The sequence below is a fragment of the Lutra lutra genome, chromosome X, assembly GCF_902655055.1.
Source record: "Lutra lutra chromosome X, mLutLut1.2, whole genome shotgun sequence".
NCBI lineage: Eukaryota > Metazoa > Chordata > Mammalia > Carnivora > Mustelidae > Lutra > Lutra lutra.
In genome coordinates, this window is record NC_062296.1 from 43,684,723 (window position 1) to 43,700,020 (window position 15,298).

Here is a 15,298-nt window from a genome sequence, read left to right on the forward strand (position 1 = left end):
TAAAGGGTATATATGTATGAGTGTGCAAGTGTGTATACATATACAATATATAAAATTATTTTTGGATGGTAATAGCTAACACTTAACAAGTGTGTGCTTACTCTGTTCTAAGTACTTTATTAACTATTTACTCTATCACAACCCTGTGAGGTAGGTGCAATTACTATGGACATTTTTTCAGATGAGGAAACTGAGGCATTGAGCAATTAAGTTGCCCAAGTTCACACACCTTCTATCTGGCAGGTCAGACTTTTAACTTTGGTCTGGCTGACTTAATGTATGCTGTTATTTGAGGCACTTTGCCATGTATAACCTACTGCTGCACTCACTAGGGCTAATGCATTGCCTTGCACATAACAGGCATATTATGCTTTGAATAAATAACTGAAATTTTAGCTATAAAGTGCTTTCCACTAAAGTCTAATTACTATTAAAAATAAAAATTAAGTGTCATTAAATGTGGACTTACTTTGCTGTAAATTTTAATTTTATTTTTTTTTTTTTTTTTTTTTTTTTTTTTTTTTTTTTTTTTTTTTTTTTTTTTTTTTTTTTTAAAGATTTTATTTATTTATTTGACAGAGAGAGATCACAAGTAGACGGAGAGGCAGGCAGAGAGAGAGAGAGAGGGAAGCAGGCTCCCTGCTGAGCAGAGAGCCCGATGCGGGCCTCGATCCCAGGACCCTGAGATCATGACCTGAGCCGAAGGCAGCGGCTTAACCCACTGAGCCACCCAGGCGCCCAAATTTTAATTTTATTAAAAACATTTTTTTTAACAGCAAACGCATGTGTGTATATTTCAACATTCTCTTACTCATTTGGCTGGGCTCCCGACCCCTCTAAAAATTAGAGGAATCACTGAATGTAGTCCAGGAGCTGGTAAATGAATTATTGGTATCTGATGTATTTTTGGAGTAGTGCTGTGTTGGTGGGGTCCGGAGCCGATGGCCAAGAGACAATTCTTGAGACATCTTTGATGCATAAAGGTTGTTTTACTAAAGCATGGGACTGGTCCCGCCAGCAGAAATAGCTGCTGTTGCGGGGGGTGGGGGTGTTGTGAGGAGGACAGATTATATACTTTGGAGTTGGGGGAAGTAAAGATAAGGGAAGTTCTAAAAGGATTTTCATATGCTAACAAAGATTGACAGGGTCCTGGAGACCTTGGTAGTGTCAAACTAAGGTTGTTTTCACCTCTAGCAAGGCATTTAAGACAGTTGGGAGCTTCCTGGAGAAAGGTTATACTCCTCCTGCCTCAAGTATTTGTCATTAGGCTACGGGTTATAAGGATATTTAATTTTATCTGCATTTCCTTCTGCCTTTGTTTCCCACATCAGTAGCTAGTCTCCTTCTGTCTTTTGAAGTTGAAAAGCAATTCTTGCCCTGAGGATTTAGTAGCCTCGCGTGGGATCCACTTAAGAAACCAGGTTTACCATGTCATGAGAATGTAACACTTTTCTGAAGCAGTGTAAAATATAGAGGGAGAACGAATGCCGGAAAGTCCCTATGGCCCCAAGGAAGGCCGACTCAAAAAAAAGTTGCGATTTGAAGAAACCGCCCTACCCTTCATCTCCCAATCTTCCAACCAATCCATCATGGATCTGAGCCCATAATTTTGGTTGAGTTGAATCGCAAGCACCCTGAGATAGGCAGCACTATTCACACAGTAGTTCAAATTTCTTTGTGATTTTTTTAGGCTTATCCAGATCCACCAATGGGACTGGGAGAAGAGCAGGCGGTGGGCGGGGTCGCTGGGAGGGGAGGAGAGGGCACCTTGGGGAGAAACCTTGGTGCGGGGCGGGGGGTGAGGGGGCAACAGGGCGTTGGGTGATTTTGAGGAAGGTCTGTAGAGAAGCGCCGCGTTAAAGTAGGGAGGAGGGCTCCCAGAAACTGGCGGCCCTGGCAGGGCCGGCTGACCCGCGCCTGGGAGGAGCCCCGCGTCCCGTTGCGCCTGCCCCGGTCTGGCTGCGTGTGCGTCGGGAGTCGAGCAGCCGTGCAGCACCAGGAAGTGACTCTCCCCAGCGGCAGCTATCCAGGCCGCCCGCTGGCTTTTTCGCGTGCCGCCTCAGGTTTGTAAGAGGACTTACTGGTTGCAAAGGTATGGGGGGGGGGGGTACGTGAAGAGCTCGGAAAGCCCGGTGGAACCCTTACGGTAGAGAAAACTGCTTAGTGAGCCCAGTTGCCCGCGGGGCGGAGAATTGAGGCCGGAGGAGGTGGGAACGGACGGGACATACGCTAGCTGTCCAAGGTTGCGGCCAGCCCGGCGTCTGCCTGTGCTGTGACCTCAGCCCTCTCTTGGCCCAAATTCAGTGATAGTCTTTCCTACAGACACGGTGGGTAGAATTTGCCCGAAGAAGAGGGGGATGGAGGGGCTGGTGAAGGGGTCTGGTGGGGGAAGGACCTGAATGAACGTGCAATGCAGTGAGGACTCTGCAATACACCCCTATGTCCGTCTCATTTTGCCGAGAACCTTGTCGGGGGCCAGGCCAGCTGAAGGAAGGATGAACAGAGAATGTAAGCAGGACCCTGGTCTGTGTGTAAACATTTTGGTCCAAGAAGCTCCTTGGCCCCACACGGATCAGGACCTACCACATAATATCGGATTGGAACCTCTCTGAGCATTTCAGGCAGGTTAGCTATTCCAACCCTAGAGACTTAGTCTACGTTCCTATCTGGCATCTCTGGACCCAGAGTCCCTTTCCGATTAATTCCTATAGGAGAAACTGAGTAGATGTCACACATTTTTTTTTTTTTTAACCAAGCATTTTTTTTTTTTTTTTGATAGGAAAAACTCTGAAATGAAACCAGACTTTTCTGTGGGCAAATGCCCCCTCTGACATCAAGAAACAATCATAATTCACTTTGACTGGTATTATTATGCTGCCTTGAAAAATATATTTCACTACAGAAATTACTAAATATGGTAAAAAGGTCTTTACCAGGAGCCGTGACTTGTTGGCAATAGTAGGGTCCTATTTTAGACCATATCTGATAATTTGGAGGAAGAAACAAAGATGCACAAGACCCCTCTGCTGGGATACAGGGCAAGTGGAACACAGTCATGGTGGCATTCACCAGTGAGAGGACCCCACACACTCAAAATAAGTCTAAATGTTGTGGGGTACAGATGGCTGTCTTCAGTCCTCAGCTCCCCTGTCCCTCCTGTGCCAACCCCTAAATGGGCCTGCAGCACACCCTCCCCCTTCAGTCTGCCTCTACTCTGCCCAGTCCTTTTTTGTCTCCTACCTCTTCACTCATTCCCTCTCTCCAGTTTTTGCTTTTCTTCATATCAAATACATACTTTTGTCTCACTTTAGAAAAATGTTTGTCACAGATCACACACTTTTGGTGGTATTAATAGGTGGTCCAGGGCAGGCCTTAAGCCCACCACACTCCAGCAGGCACTAAATCAGAATGTTATGAAAGTTGTTTTGTTTGTGTTTTGTTTTATAAGTTTCCTGCATAATTTTACTTATCCTAGCAGCACTCACATGCTTTATTACATTTCGCCAGTTTTGTAGGTCAGACACATCGAGGCATAAAGAAGTCAAGTGATGTGCTTTGAATCAGAGCCTAAGGAGAGATAATGACACATATCAAATTCCTGCTGTGTTAGGCGCTGTCCTGAGCACTTTGTATATATGAGCTCATTTAATTCTTTTTTAAAAATTTAATTTATTATTATTTTTTAATTCTTTTTTTTTTTAAAGATTTATTTGACAGAGAGAGACACAGCGAGAGAGAGAACACAAGCAGGGGGAGTGGAAGAGGGAGAAGCAGGCTTTCCTCTGAGGAGGGAGCCCAGTGGGGGGAGCTGGATCCCAGGACCCTGGGATCATGACCTCAGCTGAAGGCAGATGCTTAGCGACTGAGCCACCCAGGCGCCCCTGAAGCCCATTTTCTTAGTAACTTGCCTTTTCCTGGGTGCTATCTGTGAACACCTCAACTTTGAGACAGCTTAAATCTGTTTTGTTAGAAATTTGTGAAGTCCCCCCCTGCACCCTGCAAATGCCTCCATGTTGTGACAGTTACTTTCTTTAGTAGTTGGTAAACACACACAATGGTATATGGGCTAAATATTATGGCACCCATGTCAGCATCCTTTAAGTACCCAGTGGACTTAGCATACGAATTTCACAGTAATAAGAGGAAGCCATGGGGGAATTTCTGTCAATAAATCTGTTACATACGTCGGGGATACTGTGTGTGTTCTGAATTAAGGTATGACTTAACATTGGGATATAATCCAATGTAGAGGACAAGGGCAAAAAGGTAATTTCACAGCTCATCATGCCATGATCAGGCACCATAAAGTAAATAGGCAACAACACTGACTCTTGTGTTGGAGGCAAAGGGATCCCTTCCTCCATCCAAAGTGTGGCCCTCACCTGTTCTAGTTCTTGCTGCTTTTGTCTTATAGTTACTCCTCCTTGTCCTCCCACCCCCATCAGTATTGCCACCACCACCCAGTCCTCTACTGTCTTTAAGCATCATGACAGTTAACTGAGTTTTCGCCAGGTACTGGGTGCTATGCTCAGAGCTTAACAAACATCATTTGTATGTATGTATTTATGTATGTATTTTGTTGATCATCTGTATTTAATCTGCTGAGTACTTTTTATTAATTATCCTTTATTTAACTCTTACAACCACTATATGAGGTAGGTACTATTATTATCTTGATTTTACAGATAAAAAAAAGGAAAGCCATGGGGAATGATTGACGTGCCAAAGCCCACTTAACTAGTAAGTGATAGAGTCAGGGGACCACTCAGGTCTGCCTGACTCTAGGGTCTACACGCCTAAGATTTCAGACCTTCATTTGGTCTTCCTGTCTGCCACTTAGTACTGCCTTATTTCCCTTCTTTCTTTGGCCTCGGACTTACTGGATATGTCAGGGCCTTACCTAAGCCATCTTCCTTGGCCTCTAAGCTCCATGTTCTCCTGGGTCACAAGCATCTCTTCTTGTTCTCCAGATACTGCCTTTTTCCCAGGTGTAGTCATTGGTCTTTTGCTCTTTTTACTGAAAGCTCGCATTTATTTATTTATAAATTTTTTAAAAAAGATTTTATTTATGTGACACAGAGAAATAGTACAAGCAGGGGGGTGTGGCAAGGAGAGGGAGAAGCAGGCTCCCACAGAGCAGGAAGCCCGATGTGGGGCTTGATCCCAGGACTCTGGGATTATGACCTGAGCCAAAGTCAGATGCTTAACCAACTGAGCCACCCAGGTGCCCCTGAAAGCTCTTAAAAAAAAAAATCTTACAACTTATACTTACAGACACTCAACCAAATCCCTAACCCCAACTTCTGTCATGACTCATACTATTTCTTCTCTACTTGTTAGATGTTTCCATTTGGATATTTTCCTTACCATTGAAAACACATGCCTCAAACATGAATTTACTTTTTTTTTTTTTTTAAAGATTTATCTATTTATTTGAGAGAGAGAGAGTGTGAGCAAGAGCATGTGTGAGTAGGGGGAGAGGTAGAGGGATAGAATTCTTCAAGCAGTCTCTCCACTGAGTGCAGAGCCTGATGCAGGGCCTGATCTCATGACTCATGAGATCATGACCTGAACCCAAACCAAGAGTGAGCCACCCAGGCCCTCCTGAGCTCACTTTTTTCCCCTCTTTTTAAATTTTTTTTAATTTTTATTTATTTTTTTTTATTTTTAAAGATTTTATTTATTTATTTGACAGACAGAGATCACAAGTAGGCAGAGAGGCAGGCAGAGAGAGAGGAGGAAGCAGGCTCACTGCTGAGCAGAGAGCCCAATGCGGGGCTCGATTCCAGGACCCTGGGATCATGACCTGAGCCAAAGGCAGAGGCTTTAACCCACTGAGCCACCCAGGTGCCCCTTATTTTTAATTTTTAATTAAATTTTTGATTTAGAATTAGAATAATAGAATTTTATTAAGTTCTTGATTTAAATTCTTTGTATGTTCAATTTAATTAACATATACTGTATTAATTAGTTTCAGGGGTGGAATTTATGTTTCATCAGTTGCATATTACACCCAGTGCTCATTACTTCAAGTGCCCTCCTTAATGCCAATTACCTTTTCCCCTACCCACCTCCCCTCCAGCAACCCTCTATTTGTTTCCTAGATTTAAGCATCTCATATGGTTTACCTTGCTCTCTATTTTCACCTTAACTTTATTTTTCTTTCCCTTCCCCTATGTTCATCTGTTTTGTTTCTTAAATCCCACATATGAGTGAAATCATATGGTATTTGTCTTTCTCTGATTGACTTACTTTGCTTAGCATAATACCTTCTAGTTCCATCCATGTCATTGCATATGTCAAGATTTCATTCTTTTTGATGGCTGAGTAATATTCCATTGTGCATACACACACTACATCTTCTTTATCCATTCATCGTCAGTGGACATCTTAGCTCTTTCTATAGTTTGGCTATTATGGAACATTGCTGCTATAAACATTGGGGAGCAGGTGCCCCTTTGGATCACCACATTTGTATCTTTGGGTAAATACCTAGTGCAGATTCTAGGTCATAGGGTAGCTCTATTTTCAACTTTTTAAGGAACCTCCATACTGTTTTCCAGAGTGGCTGCACCACTTTTCATTCCCACCAACATTTTGAGAACTTTCCCCTTTCTCTGCATCCTTGCCAACATCTGTTGTTTCCTGATTTGTTAATTGTAGTCATTTGGACTGGTGTGAGGTAGTATCTCATTGTGATTTTGATTTGTGTGTGATTTGGAGTGATTTGGAGTGATGTTGAGCACTTTTTCATGTGTCTGTTGGCCATTTGTATGTCTTCTTTGTAGAAATGTCTTTATGTCTTCTGCCCATTTCTTGACTGGATTTTTTGGGTTTTTTGGGTGTTGAGTTTGATAAGTGCTTTACAGATTATGGATACTAGCCCTTTATCTGATAAGATATTTGCAAATATCTTTTCCCATTCCATATGCTGCCTTTTAGTTTGTTTACTGTTTCCTCAGGTGTGCAAAAGCTTTTTATCTTGGTGAAGTCCCAATAGTTCATTTTTGCTTTTGTTTCTCTTACCTTTGGAGACATGTCCAACAAGAAGTTGCTGAGGCCAAGGTCAAAGAAGTTGCTGCCTGTGTTCTCTAGAATTTTGATGGATTCCTCTCTCACATTTAGGTCTTTCATCCCTTTTGAGTTTATTTTTGTGTACAGTGTAAGAAAGTGGCCCAGTTTCATTCTTTTGCATGTGGCTGTCCAGTTTTCCCAACATCACTTGTTGAAGAGACTGCCTATTTTATTTTATTTATTTTATTCATTTGAGAGAGAGAGAGGGTGAGAGCACAAGCAAGGGGGAGGGTCAGAGGGAGAGGAAGAAGCAGACTCTACTAAGCAGGAAGCCTGATGTGGGTCTCAATTCCAGGACCCCAGGATTATGACCTGAGCCAAAGGCAGATGCTTAACCAACTAAGCCACCCAGGCACCCCAAGGCTGTCTTTTTTAAATTGGATATTTTTTCCTGCTTTGTAGAAGATTAGTTGACCATAGAGTTGGGGGTCCATTTCTGGGTTCTCTATTCTGTTCCATTGATCTGTGTGTCTGTTTTTGGGCCAGTACCATACTGTCTTGAGGATTACAGCTTTGTAATACAGCTTGAAGTCCAGAATTGTGATGCCATCAGCTTTGGTTTTCTTTTTCAACATTCCTTTGGCTGTTTGGGGTCTTTTCTGGTTCCATACAAATTTTAGGATTATTTGTTCCAGCTCTGTGAAAAAAGTTGATGGTATTTTGATAGGGATTGCACTGAATGTGTAGATTGCTCTAGGTAGCATAGACATTTTATTTTGTTTTATTTTTTTAAAGATTTTATTTACTTATTTGACAGAGAGAGACACAGAGAAAGAGGAAACACAAGCAGGGAGAGTGGGAGAGGGGAAGCAGGCTTCCTGCCAAGCAGGGAGCCCAATGCGGGCCTTGATCCCAAGACCCTGGGATCACGACCTGTGCCCAAGGCAGGTGCCTAAAGACTGAGCCACCCAGGCACCCTAGCATAGACATTTTGCCAATATTTCTTCTTCCAGTCCATGAGCATGGAATGTTTCCATTTCTTTGTGTCTTCTTCAGTTTCTTTAATAAGTGTTCTATAGTTTTCTGAATACAGATCCTCTACCTCTTTTTTTAAAAAGATTTTATTTATTTATTTGATGGAGAGACACACAGCAAGAGAGGGAACACAAGTAGGGGGAGTGGGAGAGAGAGAAGCAGGCTTCCCTCGGACCAGGGAGCCTGATGCAGGGCTTGATCCCAGCACCCTGGAGTCATGACCTGAGCCAAAGGCAGAGGCTTAATGACTGAGTCACCCAGGTGCCCCCAGATCCTCTACCTCTTTGGTTAGGTTTATTCCTAGGTATCTTAAGGTTTTTGGTGTAGTTGTAAATGGGAAGGACTCCTTGATTTCTCTTTTTTTTTCTTTTTTATTAAAGATTTTATTTATTTATTTCACAGAGAGAGAGAGTGAGCACACAGGCAGGGGGAGCAGCAGGCAAAGTGAGCTGAAGGCAGATGCCCAACTGACTGAGACACCCAGGCACCCCATGGACTTCTCTTTTTCTGCCTCATTGTAAGTATATATAAATGTAACTGACTTCTGTGCATTGATTTTTTAAAGATTATTTATTTGTTTATTTGAGAGACAGAGTGAGTCATATAGAGAGACAGAGAGTGCAAGCACACAAGCTGGTGGCGGGGCAGTGGGAGAGGGAGAAGCCGGCTTCCCGCTGAGCAGGGAGCCAGGACCTTGGGATCATGACCTGAGCCAAAGGCAGACGCTTAAACGACTGAGCCACCCAGGCACCCCTGTGCATTGATTGTATGTCCTGCCACTTTGCTCAATTCCTGTATCAGTTCTTTTTTTTTTTTTAAGAAGTTATTTTTTGTAAAGATTTTATTTATTTGAATGAGAGCGAGAGAGTGCGACAGAGAGCACAAGCAGGAAAGAGAGGGAGAAGCAGGCTCCCTGCTGAGTAGGGATCCTGCTGCGGGGCTCTATCCCAGGACCCTGGAATCATGACCTGAGACTAAGGCAGCTGCTTAACCGATTAAGTCACCCAGGCGCCCCTTCCTGTATCAGTTCTAGCAATTCTTTGGTAGAGTCTTTTGGGTTTTCTGTGTAGAGTATCATTTTGTCTGGGAAGAGTGACAGTTTGGCTGTTTCTTTGCTGATTTGGATGCCTTTTATTTCTTTTTGTTGTCTGATTGCTGAGGCTAGGACTTCTAGTTCCATTTTGAATGACAGTGGTGAGAGTGGACATCCTGTTGAACTTCCTTTTTATTAACCTCCCTATTTCATCTTTATTTCTCTATATAAAGCCTCCATCAACTCACTGTTGCCTTCACAATAAATAATAATATTAATATATAATAATATATATTGTATGTAATAAATACTATATCATATTCTATATATCATATAATATATAATATATAATAAACAATAATTAATATTATTATAATATTAATATAATAATTCAGGCATTAACTTTCTTCTAGATCTCACTTTGATGTAACTTTTCAACCTCATTTCCTCTGTTCCCCAAAATGAATTACTGTTTTAGCCAGACTGGTCTAGCCATTGCCCTATAAATATCTGATTCACCTCCCTACCGTCCTTTAAGACCTGGTACAAGGCTTACTTGCTCTGGGAAGCTTTTCCTGGGCATTTGTCAGGAACTAATCACATTGTGTTATTTATTCTCATCTTTTCCTGCATCTGGACTTGATCTTCTCTATTAGATTGTAATCTTGTGTGGCACGATGTCTTGCACATAGCACTTACTGAATAGTAGTTCACCGATTGGTTTTTGGGTCGGAGGGTAGAATATGGAGAGGGTCTAGCCATTGGAGTGTATACAGAGAGTTAAACTCTTCCCTGGAGGACAAAGAGTATACTTTCCTCATCTTTTTATTTTGGGAACCTAAGCCAGTACCTGATATGCAGTAATTCAGTTCCATTCAGAGGCCTGCTTTTACCCAGTGTTGACTCCATGCCAGGCGCTGTGCTGGGTGCCGAGCTTCTGTAAGGGTTTGTAAATGAATGAAGGGGTTTGGGAGTTGTGCTTCTGTTTCCCAACTTCTGTTTGTTCACCTTTCATGCAGGTGAATGTCAGCGTTTCTGTGGTTGGCAGAGATCAAGAGAAGAGTCCCAATGCATAGCCCGAGGTGTTTCCTCTCCAGGGTGGGTCCCCTCTCCAAACCAGGATTGCTCCCCTGGTGTGCCACAAAACATCCAGGTTGGTCAAAGCTCTTTTTGGGCTCAGCAGGTGAGGGAAACTTCACCAACGTGATAACCAAGAAGTTTCAAAGAGGACAGAAAAGTCAGAGGAAACCAGGCTACATTGGACCACTTGATGGTTCCTGGCAGGAAAGGTAAGGTCCAGGCAGATACCGTTTTCCATTAGCAAGTCTGAATCTCTGGGCCTACTGAAATTCTGTATTCCTGATGCAACTAATATGGCATTGCAAGTGTTCAAGGGGGCGCCTAAGATAGGATACCCAGGGCAACTTTGAAGACACCCGAATAATGTTGGTGGAAATGCTTTTTGATGGCAGAAAATATTCTCCTTGCCTCTAAGTATGTTTTTCACAGAAATGAGATATTAAACTGGGACCTTGTCTCTATAAAGGTCCAGGGCAGATACACTGAAAACCAGGAATCCAGGGAGTCATCAGATGGCTTACAAATGAATAGTCCCATTGCAGCTATGCAAACACAAATATACCTCATTTTATGCAACAAATGTATTTTCTAAATCAAATTATATTTTAAAAGCATTAGGGAGGTGAACTATTTAAAGGAACCCAACAGTGAAGCCTTTTGTAATATGATTAATTACCTCCTGATAAATCTGGATTTTTCTTATATTAAGTTTGCCCATCTGTTTTGCTTTGTTAAGTAGACAGCACCAAAATGGGCTCTTCTCCCAGACTGTATCTCCCCAGGGGCACGAGAGTTAGGTTTCCTGAATAAGTAAAATGCCAGAGAAAATGGTGGCAGGAAGTACTTATGCATAGTAGGTGCTCAGTACATATTTATATAATGAACGAAGTGCCTGAATTATTTTTTTTAAAGGCTAGCTGATGTTGTGACACCACTCTGGAGGCTGAGCTACGAGGAACAGCTCAAGGTTGGTACCCAGCTTACGTTTTCACTCCCTGATTCCATCAGGGGGAATGATGCCAGACTTCTAGGAAGCTTGACTGGACAGCTCTACTCAGATGCCCCAACAGGTGCTTAAAATCAGTATGTTAATGAATCTAGAAAAGTTTTTTTTTTCAAATGCAGTTATTTCTTTATATTAACATATACTGTATTATTAGTTTCAGAGGTAGAATTTAGTGATTCATCAGTTGCAAACAACACCCAGTGCTCATCACTTAGTGGCCTCCTTAATGCCCATGACCCAGTTACTCCATCCCCACACCACCTCCCGTCCAGCAACCCTCAGTTTGTTTCCTAGAGTTAGGAGTCTTTATGGTTTGTCTCCCTCTCTGATTTCATCCTAATTTATTTTTTCTTCCCTTCCCCTCTGTTCATCTGTTTTGTTTCTTAAATCCTACATATGAGTGAAATTGTATGCTATTTGTCTTTTTCTGACTGATTTTGCTTAGCATAATACCCTCCAGTTCCATCCATGTCATTGCAAATGGCAAGATTTCATTCTTTTGGTGGTTGAGTAATATGGATCTGAAATTTTAACTTTACACCTGTTACGTCTTCCAAACTCTGAAGCCATATCGGGAAATGCCTGTTTCCTTTCTTCCTTGCTTTTTTGTTATTCTCTGTACGTGTGAGTAGTAAGTACTCTTGCTGCTTTATACGTAGCTGCACTTTCCAGCCTGGTAGCCATGAGCTACATGTGGCTATTTGATTTCAAATACAGTCAATTCTGCTGTAATGCTTATCTTAAAAATACAAATTTCTTCCAAGGGATTGATAGATTAAGGAACAATTTGAACATAATGCAAATTTCACAGTGGCTTACAAGTGATTCTTTTTTTTTTTCTTTTTTTTTTTTTTTTGTCCACAAGAAACACCAGATGAAAGAAGCAAACTGTACCCAGCAGAACTGAGTTGCATTAAGAATACAGAAAATGGGGGCGCCTGGGTGGCTCAGTGGGTTAAGCCTCTGCCTTCGGCTCAGGTCATGATCACAGGGTCCTGGGATCAAGCTCCACATCGGGCTCTCTGCTCAGCAGGGAGTCTGCTTCCCCCTCTCTCTCCACCTGCCTCTGTGCCTACTTGTGATCTCTCTCTCTCTCTGTGTCAAATAAATAAATACAATCTTAAAAAAAAAGGAACACATAAAATGAACACATGCACACGCCTCAAACATCCACAGGTTCCCACAGTTCACTGAATGTGGCATGGGCCGCTCTCATCCATGTCTGCTGCTAGATCTTTCTGTGTGTGACACATAACCATCCTTTCACTGCTTTAGGATCATTCACAAGTGGCAGCCACCTCCACAAGCAAACTTCAGGTCTTTGTCAGGGTAAAGGACTATTCTTACTGTAGTATGTATGTATACATTTCTTAACCATTTATTATCTTTAATTTTTAAGTTTTTAAAAATATTTATTTATTTGACAGAGAGACCCAGTGAGAGAGGGAACACAAACAGGGGGAGTAAGAGAAGGAGAAGCAGGCTTCCCACCAAGCAAGGAGCCTGATGTGGGGCTCAATCCCAGGATCCTGGAATTATGACATGAGCTGAAGGCAATGCTTAATGACTGAGCCACCCAGGCACCCCTAATTTTTAATTTTTTATTATTTTTAAAGATTTTATTTATTTGAGAGAGAGTGCACAAGCAGCGGGAAGGTTGGGGAGGGGGAGGCAGACTCCCCACTGGGCAGGGAGCCTGGAGCCTGATGCAGGGCTCCATCCCAGGGCCCTGAGATCACGACCCAAGCCGAAGGCAGACGCTTAGCCAATTGAGGTACCCAGGTGCCTCATTTCTTAGCCATTTAACGTGTAAAACTGTATTACCCTTTTTGTTAGGTTCCTATCCTTTCTATGTGCGTTACTGATAAAGTTGTGGAATGTGTGTGCCTAACCCCATTTTTCCCATGAGCTCTTTGATTTCTTTTTTTTTTAATTTTAATTCCAGTATAGTTAGCATATAGCATTAAATTAGTTTCCAGTGTACAGTATAGTGATTCAATAATTATATATATTAGTGCTCATCAAGATAAGTATATTCTTAATGCCCTGTAATTTCCTTCGCGTTATTTTACATAGCATAGCATAGAAATGCTTATGTCCTGTTTCAGCAGAGGTGACTGACTGTATACATTAACTAAAATTAAATGAGATTAAAGGGGCCCCTGGGTGGGTCAGTTGTTGAGCATTTGCCTTCAGCTCAGGTCATGATTCTAGGATCCTGGAATCGTGCCCCACATCGAGCCCCGCATCAGGCTCCCTGCTAGGCCGGAAGCCTGCTTCTCCCTCCCCCACTCCCCTGGCTTCTGTTTCCTCTCTCCCTGTGTGTCTCTCTGTCAAAATAAATAAATAAAATCTTTAAAAAAAGAGAAATGAGATTAAAAATTCAGTTCCTTAGTCACATGAGCCTCATCTCAAGTGCTCATTAGCCACATGTGGCTAGTGGTTACTAAATTATATAGCACATAATACCAGCATAAAACATTTCTATTATCACAGCACTGACCTATAGCTTGGGTGTTCAATCTGAAAGATCGTTTAAAATGAAGAGCTTACACAAGAGCTCACTCTTTTCTCCCAATACCTTCTTAGGTCTGTTGCTGTCCCATCATTATGGGTTCCTTATCTGCTAAGACCATGACCCAGTCATCTGTGGGACAGCCTTCTCTTTTCCTCTTTGTTTTCCATTCTTTGCGGTGATACTGCATAAGTCTCTTTGTTTCATTACATACGTTCTTTTGCAGGTTAAATTTGAAGCTCAGAAGAAAATTTTACGGAGACTGGAGTCTTACCTCCAGAAGCTCAATGGAGTCAATGTGACAACATCTGCACCCAGAGCTGAGGGGCTCTCTTGTCTTCTCCATCCTATTATCCCCTCTGTAAGCCACCACTTCCCTATCCTTCATCTACTAAGTCCCCTTAATAGCTAATAATATCAGCCACTACCTACTGGGCACTTTCTGGGGATGAGGCCCTCTGCTAAGTGATTAGCATGCATCATCACTGACTGTTTATAGGCACCCTAAGGGGTGGACACTATGGTTTTACAGATGAAGATGTTGAGGTTCAAAGAGATTAAGTAATTTGCCCAAGGACACACATCTAGAAAGTGCTGGAGCTGAAGCTCACACTCAGGTCTGTTTGATGCAAAGCTCACTGTCTCAGCCACTACAGTATTACCTCTGTAGAAAGATTTCAGACTTTGGAAACCTAATGAGGCCTCAAAGAGGCAGAACTTAATTTATGGCAGAGGTTGGCAAACTATGGTCCTTAGGCCGTATCTGTCCCCCACCCCTGCTTTATTTTGTAAAGTTTTATTGGAACACAGCTGAGCTTGCTTGTTTATGGATTGTTTGGGGCTGCTTTTGCACTGCATGGCAGAGTTAAGTAGTTGTGATAAGGACCATATAACTTGTAAAGCCTAAAATAACTTGTTATCTGGCCTTTACTGAGAAAGTTTGCTGACCCCTGCTTCACGGCAAGATTGAAACTCCTTTCCACTATGGAGTGTCTGTGGAGTGTCCTAACCTCAGCTATGCACTTTCACAAATGCCACACTTTCCGAGCAAGCACCATTTATTTGTCCTTATCCAGAGAACATTCTCACGTTCCTTTTATTGCTGTTCTCTTTGGTTTTGTTTGTCCTGTTGTGCTTCTCCTGCCCCGCCTTCTTCAGCCTGTCATCAATGGCTACCGAAATAAGTCCACCTTCTCTGTGAACCGAGGTCCAGATGGCAACCCAAAGACTGTGGGGTACTACCTGGGAACTTGGAGAGGTCAGTTGAAGGCAATGACTAGTAGAAATAGCAAACCAAGAGCTGCGAGGAGAGGGAAGGTGCAGGAACAGCATCAGTGGGCATGGAGAGGAGTGGAAAATACGGCAGCCTTGAAGGAGAAGGATGAAGTCCTTGATGTAGAATGGGATCACAAAGTTAATGGTGGATGCCTTCTGGAGGGTGGCCATTGTCACGTAGTAGTGGGAATCACAACTTTCACCCTTTCTTCCTCTAAAAGTCATATGCCTGAGGCCCAGTTAGCACCTAGTAAATGTTAATGTTGCCACTGCTCACTCACCATTGTCCTCATCATCATTTTATGCTCCTTTTCTGTACTGGGAGCAGTCTCCTCTTTAT

At 42.5% G+C, this 15,298-nt stretch overlaps 1 protein-coding gene across 7 annotated transcripts in view; it reads left to right on the forward strand.

Annotated features, from left to right (window-relative positions):
* Positions 1-8,506: 8,506 nt before the first annotated feature.
* Positions 8,507-15,298, forward strand: part of TRMT2B (tRNA methyltransferase 2 homolog B) — a 43,000-nt gene continuing 36,208 nt past the window's right edge. For 4 of the 7 annotated variants that reach the window (XM_047716374.1, XM_047716380.1, XM_047716379.1 and 1 more), the window contains exons 1-5: positions 8,507-8,566; positions 10,102-10,371; positions 11,075-11,129; positions 13,910-14,044; positions 14,842-14,941. In XM_047716374.1, the coding sequence (XP_047572330.1) occupies positions 10,106-10,371; positions 11,075-11,129; positions 13,910-14,044; positions 14,842-14,941 (556 nt within the window). In that variant the 5' untranslated portion in view covers positions 8,507-8,566; positions 10,102-10,105. Of the gene's footprint in view, positions 8,583-10,101; positions 10,372-11,074; positions 11,130-13,909; positions 14,045-14,841; positions 14,942-15,298 lie in introns of all 7 variants that reach the window. The other 3 variants (XM_047716375.1, XM_047716376.1, XM_047716377.1) reach the window with 3 other exon arrangements.